A 20,619-nucleotide genomic window follows, 5' to 3' on the forward strand; every position below is an offset into this window, starting at 1 on the left:
TTTCTCAATTGTTTGTTTCCTTATAGTGTGTGTTGTTAGGTGATGATTCAATTGTAATCGCATCATACAAAGTACACAATCTATAGTATAGCAGAAAGGTGCACATGATTGTTTGATCGAAGTGTGTATGATGATTAATTATGATAAATTGATTGCAATTGTGTCACACAAAGTATAGAAATCTAAAGTACAGCAGAAAGGTGCGCATAATTGTTGGATTAAAGTATGTTCCGTCATGACTTAGTTATAATTGCGTCACGCCAAAAACACAATCCTTGATCCGCAAAAGGAGTACTGTAAGAAACAGTATGCAAATCATCCGCAGCTGACTTTGCAGTATTCTACTCGTACACAATATCATGTATGGAAACGTTAAATACATAAGTGATAATAATGCATCAACTGTGAGCTAGCTTCTATGAGCTATCTTCGAGGAGAAATATGGCCTACACTCTGTGGCATACGCCCTGCTCAAAATCTTCGTACAGCAGCACATCGCCCTGGCCTCATATGCGCAGTTGCATGCAAGTATTTAATATATGCCTGACATCAACCTGGCACATATGCGACCCTTGCAGAACTTGAGATATGTCTTACTCAAAATGAACACTGAATTGTGTTTTTACCTGACGCATTTCACATCTGCGTTTTTGCATGTAAAATGCGTCCAAATCTACATTAGGCGCTGTGTGTTTAGGACTCCCATGATTTTGAAATAATGAACTGGGAAACCGATAGTGAAGTGTATTTTGCTCAGGTTAAACAATACACCCACATTCCTTTTTGAGACTGAACTAAAGTAAAACATTTATAGACATTTATCTTCACTTATTCTGTTAATTTTGGGCAACAAGACTCTGAAAAATTAAGCCTTTTCCATTAACGATTTATAGTGGAAAATGGGACTATCCTGCAGAAACCAGGGCACATGGGACCTAAAGCATGATGAAGTGTGTGTGATAGGAAGGTGATTATACGTTGGAAATAGGAGGGTTAATAAATGAAAAGCGGGCGTGGCGGTTTATTACGTCAGGTAATGGGCGGGGCCCATAGACTCACGGTGGGCGGAGCTGGTTCACTCAGTCTGGTCCCGGAGCTCGGACCGGAGCGGGCGGGGGGAGGATGTTGCCCGGCCGGAGAAACGTTTATGTGCTGCTGGATGTGCTGTGCGCATGTGTCGGTAAGAAATACATGTCCTGTACACCATTACCAAATATCCCGGCTCTCTGTTACCAGTGCTATCTCCACGTACCTCACCACCTCCCACCTAGCTATCCCCTTCCCCGCTGCTCCTTGTCCCCATGGCTCCAGCCTCTCCCATTGTTTTGTGTAGTTCTGCTCTCTCTCTCAGGCTCCACCGTATCCCTCTGCTGCCCATGCTCTGCCTCTTAGTCTTCGCTGATGGGGTTGCCTGCTCTCTCCCCAGTTTTGCTACTCCTATCCCGTTGCCATGCTTTGTGTTTTGCTCCCCTGTTTAGTGCCCCCATGGTATTTCCCTCCTCCCTGTACTGGATGCCAGATCTGTTTGATCACCGATATTTCCGATGCTGCCCTCTTTGTAGACTCGCTCTGTTGCGCCCTCTTTGTTGTCCCTTCTTACTGTGTCCATGGAGCAGGCTCCTGTCCCTTTCCATAACAAACATTACCCCCGACAGTATTAGCACTCACTGCCCCAGGGCTTGTACACATCTATACCTGTCTCTGTGCATAACTATATGTATGTGTTCCTAGTCCACTGCGGTATACTTTTATGGCAGTTGTCTGAACCTGCATTCTTATCCAATTAACCATTTCAGCGGTTGTGTATTCCAACTTTATTACCTGTTGAGATGTTGTCTTCTGTCCACTTATAGGTTATATCAAAATAATTGCTGTTAGTAGTAACCTATATTGAGGTAATTGCAAGTGTAAAATATATAGATTTAGGGATTTCTCAATTCTTACTGCGCTTTCATACGTGTTTCCCATATATGCTCAGATACTAGTTTTCTATATTAAAAAAAAATAAAGTAGCAATCACAGACTTTGAAATATGTAAATAGCAAAACGTATCCTTGTGCTCTTTCCCATTTAGTGGTTGCCTAACATCTTCTATACTGTCTACTTGTTCAAATAAGTCCTGTGTGTGCCTTTTATTATTTGCTTTGTGTATTTGGCCTCTCTGCATGGAGTGCACCAAGGAAGCGGTTTCAGTTTTCTTTGGAGTGCCGTAATTCAGCTAAATATTTATTATAAAATTATAAAACTGTAAACTTAACACCACTACTCCCATCTCTGTTCCTGGGTGTGATATTTACCATCCTGCCTCTGATTACATTGGGGGATGGGAAATATCAGCAAGGTGCAAATCTCTTTACTATCCCTGTGTGGTGCAGGCCTCAGATCACTGGCAGGTTTTCATTATCTGTGTCCACAGCAAATGGTAATGTTTGTGTATTTGCAATGAGGGTTATTTGGATTCTTATATTAAAGATTGTGTATGTCGCCTCACTCCTAGAAATGATTAAATATTTAACAGGTATAGGAGCAGATTATGCAATTAATATATAAAATTATTGAATATTCAATATATAAGATCCCAGGAACATGCAAAAAATACTGTGGGGGGGAGGGGCTACATTTTAGAAGTCATGTTTGTTGATCAACATATGCACATCTCAATTGGCTGTTGAAACCATTCTGCAAGCTTCTAGGCCTCAGTGATTGGTTCCTGAATGTCCCATTTGTTTGTCCTACCCTGTATGTGTGATACATTCCATGTGTGTGTTCTAATTCAAGTACTATGCAGGGTTCCAAACATTGAAAGTTTTCTAATACAATTTGCTGACAAATAGAATTTGATTCCAACACGTTTTTTTTTGTGTTGGAGCATGTCTGCTTTGATTAAGAAATGTATTGTAACCCCTTTCTTCTTTTTCTCTATGGGACTACTTGTAGTTTGCCAGATCCAGCTGTAGCGGTAACAATTGTACTTTAGTATTTGGGTTACTGTTTCTGCCATCTTGTTCATCAACCGTTTGTTAAATTTAACCCTAAATGACAACCTGTTACAACTGTTGTTTTATAGTTCTGCAACTCAGGATTTTTGAGGTAGGTGAAATACTACCTGAATTAAGTCCCTGTTCAGACCTAACTGTCTGCACTAGCTGCGTGTATAGGATAGCTGATGGAGATATGATAGGGAGTCATCAGATGTCGAATGGGACGTATTGTCGATAGGCAGGAGACGAGATGACCACAGTTATGCGGTCATCATCCAGTTGCGCTAGTGTAGCTCTGTCAGATAAGGATAGTTAGTCTGAGCGAAAAAAAATTGTCTTTCAGATTCAAATATACATGTCTGTGGCCAGATCCCACAGTAGATCCAAGCAGCTGGATTTTTATCAGTGTGGAATCAGCTTTAAATAGCTGCTGGGTGGATGTATTCCAGCTACAACAGGGTGGCTTTGATATCACACGGGGCACGTGATAATTTGTAGCACAAACAGTACCTATACGAGTGGACTTATATTCCCTTTAAACTTCTGTTGACTTTAAATAGAGTAGGAGTATTCTGTGACAAAGATTGTCGAGGTTCTGTCACAGTGCCACTGTCAAGCTTGAATGCAGAATCACTCCACATCTCCTCCTTTCAAAATGAACCTTGGTTAAGGCCCCATGCACACTTACATACTTTCTCCTCCCTTGTTTTTTGTTTTTTTGGAAAGTGCTAGAGATTGTTTTAAAAAAAGATTGAGTAAATCATGTCGAGAAACCTGATCTACAAGATCCCGGAGAACTCATCCAGGTGTGTCAGCCTGCCCCTGTGTACAGAGAGGTCGGGTGTGCGTGCAGGTGTGCTCCTGAGCACATTTTGTTTGTAGTTCTTTGGTAACTGATAAATATAATTTATGGAGTAGAAAAATAGTATGTAGTATGTTACGTGAATATTTGTGTGTGTACACAAACATGACTATATATACTACAAGTGAATATATGCCCTGAAAAAGCTTGTATAAAGATGATGTACAATCAGGAGCAGGGTTAGTTTTGTTCCAGTATTTACAGGATCGATTTTTGTTATCAAGAAACACTTTATTCCGAAAGCTCTGAAAATCAGAAAGAAAAAAGTTGTGATCTTTCATGATGTCTTGCATGCAGACCAACTTGATCACTGTGAATTTTATCCTAAAGTAGGTAATTTTTTTAAAAAGAAATAGGAGATTAGTATATTTTAGACAGACAGCTCCATACTACGAAAAATCCCCTTATGCAGAAAGCCTGAAGTACCAAGCATTCCGAATAATAGCTCCAAATCTGCAAATAGCTTCTTTTAGGACTCATTCGTTATAATACACTTTATAGCTGCGAAAGTCTGAAAATTGCATTAAAATAAGGATGAGTGGCTTCTTATGGTGTCAATAACCCTTATTGAATAATAAACCTGGAACACCATGTTTAAAAGTTAAAACGGGCAGCACTTATTTCTGTGTAAACACTCTTACCTGTACCGTAGAGTGTGACCTGGCATAGCCTTGGAAAATGCATTAAAATGCTTAACAAAGTCGCAGGTTAGTTTTCGTGCATTTTACTGATTTACCTGCTACTGTGTTCATGCCCAATTGTAAAGCGTCACGTAGTATGCTGGTTCTATAGTAATCTATGCTAATAATAAGGTTTTTAGAGTTGATAAATCTTAGAAACATGAATTTTCATTGACAGCATTAACAGAAGTTTCCATTTTAATTTGAAGCATTTAAAAAAAAAAAAACTAGTGTGTCCTTTTCATTTTGAGATCGGTGACCATATTTTTTCTGCCAAGGAAATTGTATTGTACTTCATTTTAGAGTTTGTATAAGTGTGTTCCTTTCTGGTTTTTGTATAATCTTCCTGGTCGACCTTCAGACAGGCGTAGCATTTATGGCTAAGTAACCGTGAACAAGAGGTCATAATATGAACCTGATGGTGGGTGGTACTGTTTCTGACTAAATGTATGTGTGTGATGTATAATATATTAGATCGATCTATCTACTATATATCTAATATATTTGTAACTTGATATACACTTTAGATAAGGAGTATGTACAACTCCTATGCCGTTTATGTACATGTTTTTGCATGGTGCACGTACTAATAAAAAAATATATTGCAAGAACTCTTTTCTAAATGCATTGTAAGTGCACTGTCTGGTTGGCCCAATATTGCAGCGTGGGCCCTTAAAAATGAACATAATGAAGAATGTGGCTGCAAAATGTTTGCTGCCAACTTGTTTGTGCTGTCATGTTCCGACCGCACGAACAGCTTAAAGTGAAGCCAGAAGTTACTCGGCCCTGCGGCCCAGGTGTCAAGCAGCAGGATCCCTTCCAAATTGGCGCGTGTGGCTGATTTAAAGGGTTATCCTGTTACCCAAGCAGTTCTGACGTGTGTTTAGCCACATTTGCTATGGACATACATAGCCTAAATCTGTGCTATGCATACCCATACTTCTTTTTGCAGTAAAGAAGTAATATGGTCATTTTCTATGATGGAACAAGAAACGCGGGGTTTACTTTAATATGTCTTTGGTATTGTCTTTAATTAAAAATATTTTTGAGAATATTTTCAAGCGCCTCAACTTTTTTAAAAGATCCATCAGTCATATTTAACAGCCTTTAAGAATATGTAGCTTTTGGGGGGGGGATTCTTAATTTCCCTCAGGGGACACATGATGAGTGTCAGTCATATTGCTGGACCACCCTGTTCTATACTGCAATGTCCTACTTGTGACACTGATCATTTCTTTGTGGCATGCTATCTTTAGTTTGAATACCCCATAAGCTAAAGCAGTTATTCTTGGGCGTTTCAGGCACAAACTAGAAGTCACACTACTTTTTGTGCGTAATCTACTCTTTGTAATAATACTTTGTACATTATTTACAAACGTTTAAGGGGATATGCTAAATATTTCCACATGCCTGTTTATTGCTTTGTTCTGCAGCATTCTTACATACTATGTCAGAAATTCCCCCCAAACTACTGTGCGTGTGTGTATATCTGTCACTCATACTCTGCATTCGCCAAATACACAATTAATGCTGTTTTAACTACCATTCCATATTAAAAATAAGGAATGTTAGTTCATATTGCAATATAATTTCAGCTGATCAACTCACGCCAAAGTCTTCCCCTTCTGTACATATTTTTTGCACTTAGTAGAGACTCTGCCATACATTATCACCTCTATTCGGAGAGCCAACATGGCAGCCACCTGTCAGCAAAAACAGATTTCTGTCATCATTGAACGCTGTTCTCATGTTTGATGAAATACCTAGAGCATGTAATTGTAAGCTACATGTATGATCTCACATTATAGGCGCTCCTTACATTCCATACTCGTACATGGATGTAAAACTAGTGCAAATACTGACTCTACAGATATTTATTTATCTGTGGAATCTAGTTGCCCTTAATAAGATTTATTTTTTTGTGCAACTTTAATGATTTGTGGCAGGGTTAGGGTTTATAAGTTATGCTCTCTTTGTGCATCTCCTGCTGCAAGTGAACTGCCTTTAACAAACTAATTTTCTTTCTCCCCCCTGCTATTTCTAACTTAATGGTTTAAACAGAAACATTACTGTTATTCACATCAAAGTAATTAAAATAGTACACAATGTTTACCTAATATAGCACAATTGTTTTCATGATAATTTCCCTTTTGGATGAATTGCTTTTGCAGCCCACAGGAAAAGGCCAGCCTAGTTGGACAAGCCAAGCTTATCTGCAATCAGAAATAGCTGGAATGTCCTGCTACCCTCTAACGTGTTTAATGGGCTTAAGCACAATTGCATATGCTATGAGCAGAAATGATTTAAAAAAAAAATATGTACATTTATATACATGTAGTAAATATAACAAATATCATTCTCTAAAATCCAAAACATTTAAAGCTGCACTCCTCTGAAAAAAACATCACTGATTTACTGTAAGCAATACATAGTGTTACCTCATACTGTTAATGATTTACAGTTTACAAAGTGTCCTGTAAATACCCTAGCACCACAGTCACATGATTTAAGATGTAGTTTGCTGAGGAGCATTGGAATGCACTTGTTGGCATGCTCTTCACAGCACAATCCCCTGTCCCTCTCCTACCTCTGCCATGCCGACTAAGGCTAGGATCAGGAGACCCTCTCCTGGAATGAACTTGAGTACAATATGTCTTTACATTAATTGCATAGAAATTATGCATTTGGCATTAAGAAAAACGTGTGTTAAAAAAGGGAATACAATACAAAGCATGTAGTGATATTTTAAGTGAATTAAAGTGAAACTCTATTCAGAAACAAAAATGCCATATATTGAGGCTTTGTGAATATTTTGCAATTTATTTATTAATCTTAGAGATAATTTGGGGATGTATGATTTTTCTTTGATTATTTTAAACCCTTTTTCCTAGTGTGTATAGTAGCATTGTGGAAAGTATTCATTGGAGTACTATACTTTTTAGAATTCCTTAGGCCCATCAAACATGCAGGTAATCATGTACTAGACAAAGTGAGCTGGAGCTCTATAACATAATGCAGTAAATTAAGGGGCTGTCAGTCATGACTCAAAATGGGCAGCACCAGACAACATAGCCCAGTCTGACAGCTCAAATACTGCTTGTAAATAGCAAGGATCCAGCAGATTAAAGAAAATACCTATTACATAATCGTAGGGCATTTTGAGAATGTACTACACAATGCGTCTGCTTTTAATACATTTATGCAGCATGCATTGTTTTTTACACAAATACATGAGATATATATATATAGTGTGTGTAATATAAATCCCATGTTTGTTTAGCAGTAATATCACTTGAGTTATGTGACTCACATTAAATGTGCTCAGTGATGAAGTGAACAATAGTCAGCGAAGGGTAATATTTGGTTATAAGAATCTACAATCAATTTGTTTTCTTTCAAATTGAAAGTGTTTTTTGAGGAATAATGTGCTCTTTGTTATCATAGAAAAACATTGATGTCCTTCTGGAACTCCATGCCCTGTATAAAAGTGTTCTGCGATTGTCATTGTGCTTTTACATAGCCGCCTTTCTCATTTGTGACTTAAAATATCCTTATATTGTACCGTAGTGGGGCCATTGCTCACTTTATGTATACAGGTATTTATGTGCATTAAAATGGCTGTCTTTTCCCCACATTGCCTGTTGCAGGGGGCTTTTGATTAGCATGTTTTTATGCTTGTATGTGTGTATATATACTTGCAACCATATTCCTATAAATATACTTGTTATAGTATTAGATGCCCATTACAGTGTTATTTTAGCGTTTAGTTTTCACACGTTGGCATCTTTTGTTTGTGTGTTTTCATGAGTTTACAGTTAGCCGTGGAGGACCAAGCTTGTAACAAGAATGTGTATTAATGAACTAAAGAAGGACAAGTTCTCCCACGGCTCCCAATAGCAAAACACATATTTACACAAACATACAAGATAGAGATGTATGTGCTTTATTTTTGGGTCAGATCTGTATTTTCCCATTGTGTTTGGCATGCCAAAGTGCCAATTTACGCTTTGCACCCAACTGTGAATCTCCTGTTAATTGAATGCCCAGTCCATATATGTGAGGGGAAGGTACCAGGCACCTTTATTTCCTTCCCCAATCCTTATCTATGCAATATTGTGAATACATTGCAAACTAATTATTGGTCCCTATGTCGAATGGATTATCCGTGTACACAGTTGGTACATAAGAGGTTTCGGTGAGTATAGCCTGGATTTCAGGATTACATAAATCGGTTTGTACTCTCCACATTTGTTTGTTGACAAAATGCTTCTCATGCACAAGCCTTTAGGCTGTATTGGTTTCTATTTCCATTGGTCATAAACATCCAAACACGCCCAGCTTATTCTCTTACTCCTCTATTGTACCTGGATTGCTCAGTGGAAAATTGTCACCATACACAAATACATCAGAACGTTCCTCTAACAACCCAATAATTATGTGTCTTCCTAGTCATGCAGACCTGTAGTTATTTGTTTCAGAGTGTGTGGTAATTGCTGAAAATAGAGGATACAGTTCAGAGCAGTGCTGGTTCTTGAAACGGACTTTCAGTTTGGTTTAATAGCAATCTGTCTATATTTGTTAGAGGCATTAGAAATGTTTGCTGTTTATAAATAGCCATCATTTTATACTGTGCTGTACACTAAAAGGTGTACAGATATTACGTACAAGTGCAAAACAGAAAGTGTTTAAAGGTTCCAGGGCTTGTGACAGCAAAAAGAGAAACATCCTCAACTCTACTAAAAAAGGACGGTATTCTCTGCACAGCAATGTCCACATTAATTGGTGAACATTTTCAAATAACTCTGCATGCCTTTACTTTTACACATCGATGTGATGATGTGCATGAGTCTGTCCAGAGAATGCAGCTCCCCAAGCTACTAGAGCAACACTGAATCGGTTAGTGGAGAAATCCCTCTCTGCTGTATATTTTTGCTTTCCATCATGGTTGAGCAACTGCACATCTGGCACACACATACAATAGAATTTAGGGCACTCCTAAGTTCCCATTTTGTTAGCTAGCCACGAGTACAACTCCTTCACCAGCCTATTTATATCTGTTTGAATATACATTGCAAAGAAGGATGTTTTCTGTTGATTAATGGGTACTAAGGGTACGCTTTGATGTTCTTTGTTTAGTCCTTGATGTGTAGCTTTTTGTTAAGCAACAAATCTGAAATTGGGTATTTTTCCTCTCTGTGACCTCTTAACGCAGTCACTGCTTTACAGAGCTATTTCTATAGGATTCCTCACCAAATATCACTGCTGGTTTGGAAATTACTTCATGTTTTGGTACTTGTTAATGATATGGGCACCGCCAGCCTGGCATTTCTTGGAGAGTTCCATAATTTTGAGCGCAGGGAGCTTGCACAGCTGAACAGAATCTCCTCACAAGAGCCATGCCGCTGCTCGCCAGAAGGGTTGTGTGCCGATGCACACAGGTGGATATTATTAGGACGGAGGAGAGACAGGGACTGGCCTGACAGGCTATGCCTGTGGGATCAACATGGGTGGTGGAGACAGCTGACCGCATGGCTGGGGAGCAGAGCCAAGACCAGGCATGGTGGTACCTGTGAGATAACTGAAATGACAGGTGGGAGGGGTCAAGTGACATAATTAATAAGGACTTTTGATGTTTTTGAGCGGGTTTCTTGAACACATGAACATTTTGGAAATTCCTAGTTGCTGAACCTCATGCATTCTTTTAGTGGATGGTGACAGTACTGCTGTTTCATAAGTAATCATTGCTCCATTGTCAGTGTTTCTCAAATCCAGTCCTGAGGAACCTAACCCCACCCAAACCAGTATAATCCCTGGGATATTTTTCACCAGGCATTAGGAAAGTGAATGGGAGCAATCCAGAGTGTCGTTTCCATTAGAGTTGTTCTTGACTTCTTGTCCCAGTCTTGCTCACTGAAATACTCCAGCTGAGTCATTGGAAACAGCAGGTGTTCCTGGGAACCAAATGTTTAGGGCCTTATTTCAGTACTGTTTATGAGATTGATTTGCAGTTTTTCCACCAGGTGTATAGACTGAGGCATTCTCGGCACTATCTGAAAACCCGTGTCATATTACAAATATTTTATGCTTAGGCTATAGGGCCACTACACCCAGCATGTAAGCTGACTGATAAGCTACATATGTGTGTGTATATTGATATATACCAGACATGACTTGATCAACATGTGAGTAGCCTTTGCTTTGTGCTACATTATAGAAAATCTGGCAGTTCAGCACTTTAGTGAACTACAGTCATGTGGGTGGGAGAGTTATACTGATGTGGTTGTTGACCCTGACCTTGTGCTGAAAAGACAGATTGTTGTGTTGAGCCTGCTCCTGTCTGCATTTCAGGGTAGAACAATGAGCCTATGCCCGTGTGGAGATTGGGTAGGGGCTTTTAGATTTGGCCTGTTTCCCACCTTTATTGATCAAAGTCAATTGAAAAGGATTGGATCAAAGAGCAAAGTGATTTTGAATTACCCATCTGTCCTCAAACTTAGCACCTGTATGATTACTGTCATACATAATACAACATTGTGTATAACTTACTGAGCACATCATGAATTATAACATTGTTGTGACCTTTTCCTCTTTTAAATATTCTGGCAGTAAAGAGGTTAAATTGGAGAGTATAGGCATATATGCTTTTTACCTAAATTGAAATGTAGTAAAGAATAAACAAAGGGTATAAAAGAAACTGTAACTAATCATTTTAGTGGGACAGGGTGGGTCAATGCTAAGAGTACGACCAGTTTATTCAGGTGAAAAGAATTATTAGACCTTTCTCAGGTTTCCCTCATGTATTTGAAACCGAACTAATAACACGCTGGCTGGAAGTCATTGCTCCGATGTCAGGTGAAAACAGACATGCAGAGTGCAAGGTGAGAGGATGTATGTAGATTCATGGGTTTCTTTTCCATGTGCCAAAACCAGCTAGACCAGCTGAGAAAAGGAGCGCTCAGACCTGCCCTAGTTAATCCATATGCTGCACCCTATTCCTGCATTTAACTCCCTTGAGTGCCATTACAGCTCTCAAAATGTTCAGCATTAGTGTGGTCTGTAGCACTGCTTCATACAAGCCCCTTACCACCTCCTTTGTGTGTCCTATAATGAGGCAGAATGAAATATAAAGTATTGGCTGTGGTGGGCAGCAAGTTACAGGAAATAAATTATGTAAAATATATGCAAGCTTATTATACTGTCAGGTTAGTTCTTTTTACATGAATTAAATTCATTTAACAATGCAAACTTTTTTTCCTGCTATTTTACTTCTCATTAGTAGCAGCTTCTTGATAAAATGAACAGTATTTGCTTAAGGTGTACATGGTGCAGATATGTTTTTGTATTAAGGAAGTAAGGAGAAGAGCTCCAATTTAATCTCTACAGGCATCAGAATGATTAGGGCCACAATGCCATGCTTCATAACATAACTTTAGTGTTTTGTATGTAACCATGATCTCTCTTCCAGCGTCCTTGCCATTCATTATTATGTCGCTGGTGAACAGGCCTTACAAGCGTGGGTTCTATTGTGACGATGAATCGATTCGATATCCTTATCGAGAAGACACCATTACTCATGGTCTGATGGCTGGAGTTACAATTTCCTGCACAGTTATCATTGTACGTAATTTTGTTTAATGTAAATATTATTTGTGTAACATTCTGAGGATTGTTTGTGTCAAATTACAATAATTATTTCCGAGGGTGGTGGGAGGTGGCTTTGCTGTTTTACATGTGTTCAGTGCATATAGAGCTCATATATGATCACATTACCACTTATAAGAGTTTTTCTGAAGGAAGAGAAGTAGAAGAGGAATGGAGGAGCCTCAGGGGGCTGTATGTAGCAGTTATTGGGGCTCTGATTAGGGGGAGGGTTATGTTAGTAAAATCTTTTTCATAAGCAGTAGTACAGGTTTTAGAACAAATGTATAGAAGTATTTCGTTTATGACAAAGCACAGTTTATTGCATAACATGCTCTCTATATTGTCCACAGATAACCTCTGGAGAGATGTACATGGTTTTTTCTAAACGCCTATACTCCCGCTCTGAGTGTAATAACTACGTGGCTGCCCTGTACAAGGTGATAGGAACATTTCTCTTTGGAGCCTCTGTCAGCCAGTCCCTCACTGACCTGGCAAAGTACATGATAGGCCGCCCACGGCCCAACTTCCTGGCTGTGTGTGACCCTGACTGGACAACTGTCAATTGCTCTGGATACGTGACAAAGTTTGAATGCCGTGGCAGCCATGCAAATGTTACTGAATCCAGGTGAGATCCTTGAGCAGAACATGTGGTACCATGTTTGTGAGGTGGAAATAGTTATTAAGTCAGACATTCTTAATATTGCAAGATGTAATTTAAAATAAAGGATAGTAGTGGATATAGGGTAAAAATTGGATTGCAATATTGAGTCTGGGGGGATTTTCAAAATTGAAACAGATTGGCGGTTGCCTACTCTGGATTAATTTCAAATATAAGTGCAGGATCGCAGGAGATCCAAAATAGGTTCAACTTGATGGACTGGTGTCTTTTTTTCAACCTCATCAACTATGTAATGTGTTGGCATAAGTATTGGTTTACCTGGCAATTCTCCTAAAATAGTGGTGTAAGGGGGCTGTGTTCTTGTAGCGATAACATTCTCTTTGTTACACTATTTGTGAAATCTACAAAATTAGCACACCTATGACTGCAGCTCTTTCCACATATAAGCATCGCCCTGCTCAAATCAAACGTATACATTCATCATCATCACCATTTATTTATATAGCGCCACTGATTCCGCAGCGCTGTACAGAGAACTCATTCACATCAGTCCCTGCCCCATTGGAGCTCACAGTCTAAATTCTCTAACATACACACACACACACACACAGAGAGACTAGAGTCAATTTTTGATAGCAGCCTGTTAACCTACCAGTATGTTTTTGGAGTGTGGGAGGAAACCAGAGCACCCGGAGGAAACCCACGCAAACACAGGGAGAACATACAAACTCCACACAGATAAGGGCACGGTCGGAAATTGAACTCATAACCCCAGCAGAAGTGCGTTTATACATAATTCCAGGTCCAATGTCTGTGCAAAGTATCTTGAAACACTCCTTTGTATTCTTCTCCCTCAGATTAATGTATCTAGAAAAGAATCAGAAGCTTCATTTAGTGCCGTATCTTTTATATAATATATACCTTCACTGTGCAAAAGTGATTTGTTGTTACTCCTTTAAATCCAAATAGAGATCCCAGGGCAAGTATAGGCTTCAGTCACCAAAACACCCCCTAAGTTAACATACTACTCTCCACCCACGGAGGTCAGCTTTGTAAATGTGTACAGTTTTGCATTCAGCTTCCTTAATCTTCAATGTGTAACACGATCTCTCCAAATGAAACCAGGTATACATAGGAAAAGAAAAGGAGAAAACTCTGGCATAATACCTTTTGTAAAATGAATGTATCTATCTGTATGCACTCTTTGTGTTTCCAGTTCTGGCTTTTAATTCTTTGACATTATTGGATTTTCTATTTCAGACTCTCCTTTTATTCTGGACACTCATCATTTGGAATGTACTGTATGCTCTTTCTCTCGGTAAGAATTGTATCTGTCACCTTTACAGCTACACTCTATTACTCTTCACTGGTTCACTTTTTTTTTTTTTTTTTTCGTGCAATAAGATTAGTGACACATAGTGCTTTGTGCTTTGTACGCCTGCTTATTTTTAGACCCAGGAAACTGGTACCTTGGCATCCTATCTGCCAGCATGTAGCAAACAGGCATTTTAAGTGCTGATTTCCTGTCACACCTCAGACTGAAGTTTTATGGAAACTCCCTGCAGTGTTTCTAGAGTGTATTCCTACTACTGTGCCATATACCATGCCTTATCTGTAAACCAGGCATGGTGCACACCTTTCAACTACAGAGTCAAACATGTTGCTCTGGTCTGTGGGAGTCCCAGCTTGCACGTTTGGGTTGTGTAGTGCCTTGGTGCTGCCTGTAAATTTGGGGATTCCTAAACCCTTAAGCAAAAAATATTAAAAAGGGATCCAGGATGATTTAATGTTGGGATCATATAGGAGTAAAATGCTGCTTCCGCATAGTAAAAATTGATAACACTTAAAACATGAGTACATATGATTATATATGTAAAAATGTAAAATGGCAAGTAGTAATATCAAAAACAGAAAATAAAATGTAAAAATTGTCAGCATGCATATAATATTTATAGTTCCTATATACAATAGGAATATTATGTGTTCTAAAGATTTTGTATACGCACTGTTAACGATCAGATGGACCATTATATTAATGTTTTCATTGATATAAAATATATACACGCATATAAACACCACTAATTTTTCAATATTTACCTGACCAACAGTGATGTGTGACTGTCCTGTACAATGTAAGCTTGCTAGTAGCGCACCCTCTTACCTCTGTCTGACTGTAATACCCAGTCTCGTTTATATTACAGGCTTTTTTCCCAATATTAAAGCTCTACGGAATATGCTGGCGCTATACAACTAAATCTTATATATTTTTATAGCACAGCGCTTTGGATTACCATTTCTAATTAATTGAAAAACATATTAACCATGTAATATGATTGGTTCTTTTGCATTGTGATTTTACAGATAGAACAATGCTAGTGCCTATGATTTATATTTATAAAATGGTGTTTTTGAACCTCAAAAAGACTTTATTTTAACATTACATTGTTAACAACAATTTAACTTTTTTATAGCAAGTACATTGTAATAACCTTTTAAAATAAAAACCAAAATAGCTTTCAAAAACAAATTCATTTAATCAGATTTTTTAAAATAAACCTGGAACAGATTTTACAGTAATACTTGACCATTTTTATACCAATTGTATAGAATGTGTAGTATGCATGACTTGCCAATGAGTCCTAATAACGGAATTCATTTTCTCCCTTCCGTCCAGTTATATATCCAGGCCCGACTGTGTGGTAAGTGGGCTCGCCTCCTGCGTCCCACAGTGCAATTCTTTCTCTTGTCCTTTGCTCTATATGTTGGATATACACGTGTTTCTGATTACAAGCATCACTGGAGTGACGTTCTTGTGGGACTTTTGCAAGGGGCTATCGTAGCTGCACTCACAGTAAGTTTGCTCTACAGTGCTCTTCATTTTCAGACTGGATATGCCAGAAAGGCACATACAGCTCAGAAGTGGGGATCACATTGATGCCTTAGTCTTCTCACTCAGTACCGTTCAGCAATCCTCAACCATGTTGTGATAAATATTAATATCTCCTGCCCTGTTACAGGCTGTTGCACTTATGGCTCTTTTTTTTTTTTTTTTTTTTTACCCCCTCTCTTCAGGTGCGCTACATTTCAGACTTCTTTAAGGTCAGACCACCTCTCCAGTGTAGTAAAGACCCTCTTGAGAGCAAACCAAGCCTCCAGCTCTGTGAGTCTGACCAGAATCACTTTGGATACCTGGGAGGATCGTGAGGTTTTTCTCTGGTCCTCTGAGCTGCACCAACAACATTGTTGAGGTTTCTAAGGCTGGAAGACTCTACCAATGTCAGCCCAGAGGCTAATGGACTGAACAGGCGGGTTTCTACTGGTTGAACCATGCTTGGACTTTTTAGAAGATCTTGTGACCATGTCTTTCTTTTTTTTTTTTAGCACAAAGACCAAAGTAACTTTTTATATAAATATATATATATATAAATGGAGATATCTAGAAATGCAGATGTTTCTATATATGAAATGTTTGAAATATTAAGGATGAGTGTTTGTGTGTGGTCTGTGTGGAAGTGAGTTTTCTTTTTCAGCTGTTATGCATTGAGAGAGCAGGATTAGTGCTTGGTGTGAAATGTGACAGTTTGTGTTTTTGGATTGTGTGCCAGATAGACATTGAGTCTTCCATGTCCATTGCCCAGCTGTCTGCTAGCCTGTGGTTGGCATCGCATGGGTACCATAGTAGGTTGAAAAGCCTGCATCTACACTCAGGTCTCTTCCTCTGCAGTGTACAATCTGACTGCCTGCCTATTTGCAAAGATGGGGTTGAGAGGACTCTACAGTGCAGTTACCAGCGTTGTTTGTGTGACTTGTGTGTTTAAAACCACTTTAAAATTAATAACCAGAGCCTATGGGGAGAAAGGTAAAAGGATATAAATCTCCTAAATACTCTTGTATATATTACTGTATTGGGTTTTATGTATGTTTTAGAACTGGATACTGTGGCTGTAAATAAAGCAATTGCCCCATCCTCATTATGTCAATGAATAGGTTAAACATTTTTGTGCCTATGTATTTGTTGTGTTGCTTTCGTTCTCTTCTCCCAAGTTATCAACGTCATTGTTCATCAATTGATTTTGAGACTTTGTACACTTTTCTAATCTTCACCCTTCTATATTCTCCTCCCCTAACTACTTACCACTCTACAGTGTGCCTCATTTCACTCCACACTTCTCTTTTCCTTCCTGTCACCCGCTAAGGTCTGAAGGTTGAGGTGGAATAAGACAGATTTTTTTTCCCATCATTTCTGTTTTTACTGTATGGTGGTAACTTCACTGGAGTGAGAAGTTAAGCTTTGATATTGCATGAACCCACTCTTCCAGTGATGCAGCACATACATAACCACTGGGCAGCCAGAATGTCTATTTTGAACTTGTTTGAATTATTTTGTATATTGCAAAATAAACAGTGGCCGGCACCCTCCCACTTCAATCATTTTTCTTCTCCTTTCCAATTCTGTGTTTCTTCTGGCAGCTACTCTGGGAGTACAGACAGGTAGAAGGTGTGCATCAGTGAAGTAAAATGTTTCTGTAGTACAATGAGTAGTGTTTGAGCAGTGTAGTATTGGAGAGTTTGCAAATGGGCAGGAATGTTTGTTATAAGGTAGTCCTTCGGAGGCAGAAAATCTGTCCACATCAAGTCATGTTTACCCCCGAATGCAGGATTATCCTCTCATCCACATTCTAGGTAGTTATGTGACTGAAATTGTAAAATGCTTTCTAACTGCTTGCTATAAATTTGCTGCAATTTGAACATGTGTGGTGGATCCTGTGATTGCATTGATCTTCAAGAACATGTTTTTTTTTTTTTTCTATCTGGCTCCAAATATGCACCTTTATTGAGGTTTTAAGGGGAAGAGAGTGGTCATGTTATTCTGTGAATTAAGATGGGTAATAGTATAACAGGACTGCTCGACCCAAACAATGTGCGGATTCAGAGCCCAATAATGCTGGGTACACACTATAGAATTTTCTGACCAATCTACAATGATTTTACTAATGACTAGAGAGAACAAAAAAAAAGTCCTGATCACACATTATTATAGTGTGGTTACACACTATACATGTTTTAAAAGACTTACCCTCAGATCTGTCCTCTCCAATGTCATAAGCGTCAGCTCAAAAGATCACTCTGTAAACTCTATGAAGATCCTGATCGTGAGTGCCTACACACTGCAGAATTGGAAGGATGTTGTTCCATAGTTGACCGAGATTTATAGTTCTGTTGAAAACAAATAATGACCAATAGTTGTTCAAAAGCACCGACCATTGTCTAAGTGTATACACTAATGCAATATCTGGCTGAATGGTTGTTTATCGGGTGATTGGCCTGATGGTTGGCTGAAAACACTGAAGTGTCTACCCAGCCTCAGTCAACATCGAAATACCTGTGGTCTAGACACAACAATTTTTCAGGTGTGGGGTTCCTTTAAATGACATACCATTAAAGCTCTCTTATGCATCACCACTTAATCAAAAAAATGGAAGGAAATATAGCATTGCCCTGAATATGTAAATGTATGGAAAGAATCACAAACCTTTACAATAAATAAACATTTTTGCAATCTTGGGTACATTCAAAACAATTGCACTTGCGCCTTTTATGTTATCTATTACATATATCGAATTGGTGCCAGAAAAATGTTTCACAGCAGAGTAAGCGATAAATACACACGCTAATGTTTTAAGAGAAAAATGTTTCATTGGAGACCTTTTGGGTGGATTTCTATGATGTAGCTCAATTTTGAAGTATATGAATGCTTATACTGAATGTAAATATGTGATAAGATTAGTGCAGTGATCTTACTAGAAATAAATTAGTTTGCAATGTAAAGGGTAATCTCATCACAAGATCTGGTTGATTAAAAACATTGATGTATGTGGCAAAAAAAGCTTGTTCTCCCTATAAAAATTAAAATGGTTTTAAGTGACACATTTATTTTATTTAACCGCAAAAACTAATTAATGAAATCTTGCTTCATTTTCCCATGTGCAACAGGAGACTTGGGATGGAACTGCATAGGATTAGGTCATTATTAATACATGAGAATGTATAGTTTACAATTTATATTGCATATATAGATCTCTATATCCTCCCTATACTACATTTGGATGGAAGATCTGAGAATTCTTTCCCAGAGCGGGTGGGACAGACTGACATCCTGTGCAGGGAACAGAGGAACCTGTCTCCCCTCTCCTCTCCTGTACCTCCACTACAAATATTGGAGACGGGAAGAAAGCTCTGCCGGAGAGGATGTTACTCAGGCTGAAAGCATCCGCTTGCTGGCAAAGAGCCTGGGGAACAGGGAAAGGAGGGAGTGAAAACTGGTGGGAAGTGAAGGAACAAAAGCGAGAGACAGTGTTTTGATGAAGAGTTTAGCGCTAGGAAATTTAAAAAAGGCATTTGATTGGGATTGTGCCTGGGATTAACATCAAGGAGCAAGCAATAGGAGGAATTAAGGGAATTGGAACAGGAAAATGGAAATAAAATGCATAACGAGAGCAAAAATAGCTGTCGAATGACATGATGGGCAGCCAAAATACCTGCAATAGGAGGACAAACTTGTAAGTAATAAAGAAGAGCCAAGGAATGAAAAACAAAATGACAATAAATAAAGAGAAGGAAGGGACACAGTGGTGGTTAAGGCATGCAGAAGGAGCATGTGTTGTACAGACTGCTTAATATGCAACAGAAGCTGAAAGGAAATATGGCTCAAGTCAGAAAAGGGATGGGAGGGGTAAGGGAAAATACAACAGCTGTAAGGGTAGGGGGAAAAGTGTCTGTTTAAAGAAAGTGAATAATCATACAGTAGAGAAGGAAGAAAGTGACAGGGAAAGGAATACAATTAAGAAATATGGAAAGGGCACAGAACAAAATAAGCTGCACAGGTGATATTGTAAATGAAAGAAGCATGTGGATGAAAAATTAGAAATTGGAGCGGTGGAAAAAGTAATGGATGTTGCCAAGTGTCAGGATATATAGTCAGACCAGCTGATCAGTGCATCATTGGTTGCCTTATTACCCAGGAGGGGGTAATTATGCAATGCAACCCTCCAATGTGCGTACATCTCCCATTACTGCCCTAACACATGAGTTATGCACCCCCGATGCTAGAGAGTCATCCCAGACCTTAAGATTAATATACAAGATGACTATGTGCCTCCAATTCTCAATGCTGTGTATACAGAGCAATATAAACCATCTCTATATGAAGCAAAACATACATCCCCATAGTGAATAATTGTAATTTTTTAAGAAAAACTTTTGAGATATACTATCTCTAGGTATCCACATATTTGAGTTTCAAGCTTTTCCAGTATACTATACTTTTTGTGAGACTAAATGACAATTTTAATGGGAAAGTTTAAGTTCAAGAGATTTTCAGTACATTGATTTTTGAAATGCCCATTCAAAACCTTGATTGCTAATAGTGTGCCTCAATTTTAAGTGATATCCTGTAAGAATGCTGTAACTTTTTTTTTTTTTTTTTTGATAACTTGATGTCCGTGTAGATAAATTCTGATGTATAACTTTTTGGTATTTTTATTTTACCAATATATTAAATGTAAAATAGCACAACACTATGCACACTTTTCATAGTCATTCTGCAAGCAACATAAATACGTAATCATAATCTACATATAAATTAGTACGTAGTATGTGTTATCCATGATCTTGGACACGCATGTTTTTGCAGAATGACAACCTGACATTGGCAGCTGTCTACACCATTCCAGCCTCTATCTCTGACACATCATACAATACTGCCCACCAAATAATTCTTACTAAGGCTCTAAGTGCCTATGTTTCTGCATGAATGCATCTATTTCACAATCGAGC

At 38.6% G+C, this 20,619-nt stretch overlaps 1 protein-coding gene across 1 annotated transcript; it reads left to right on the forward strand.

Moving 5' to 3' along the window:
* The first annotated feature begins 1,071 nt into the window (after positions 1-1,071).
* On the forward strand, positions 1,072-17,532 carry PLPP2 (phospholipid phosphatase 2). Its single transcript, XM_075206362.1, has 6 exons — positions 1,072-1,180; positions 11,989-12,140; positions 12,515-12,789; positions 14,044-14,101; positions 15,458-15,634; positions 15,856-17,532. The coding sequence occupies exons 1-6, from the start codon at positions 1,123-1,125 to the stop codon at positions 15,985-15,987; spliced, it is 852 nt and encodes a 283-aa protein (XP_075062463.1). The 5' UTR covers positions 1,072-1,122; the 3' UTR covers positions 15,988-17,532.
* The last annotated feature ends 3,087 nt before the right edge of the window (positions 17,533-20,619 follow it).

This window comes from Mixophyes fleayi, chromosome 1, assembly GCF_038048845.1.
Source record: "Mixophyes fleayi isolate aMixFle1 chromosome 1, aMixFle1.hap1, whole genome shotgun sequence".
Taxonomy (NCBI): Eukaryota; Metazoa; Chordata; class Amphibia; order Anura; family Limnodynastidae; genus Mixophyes; species Mixophyes fleayi.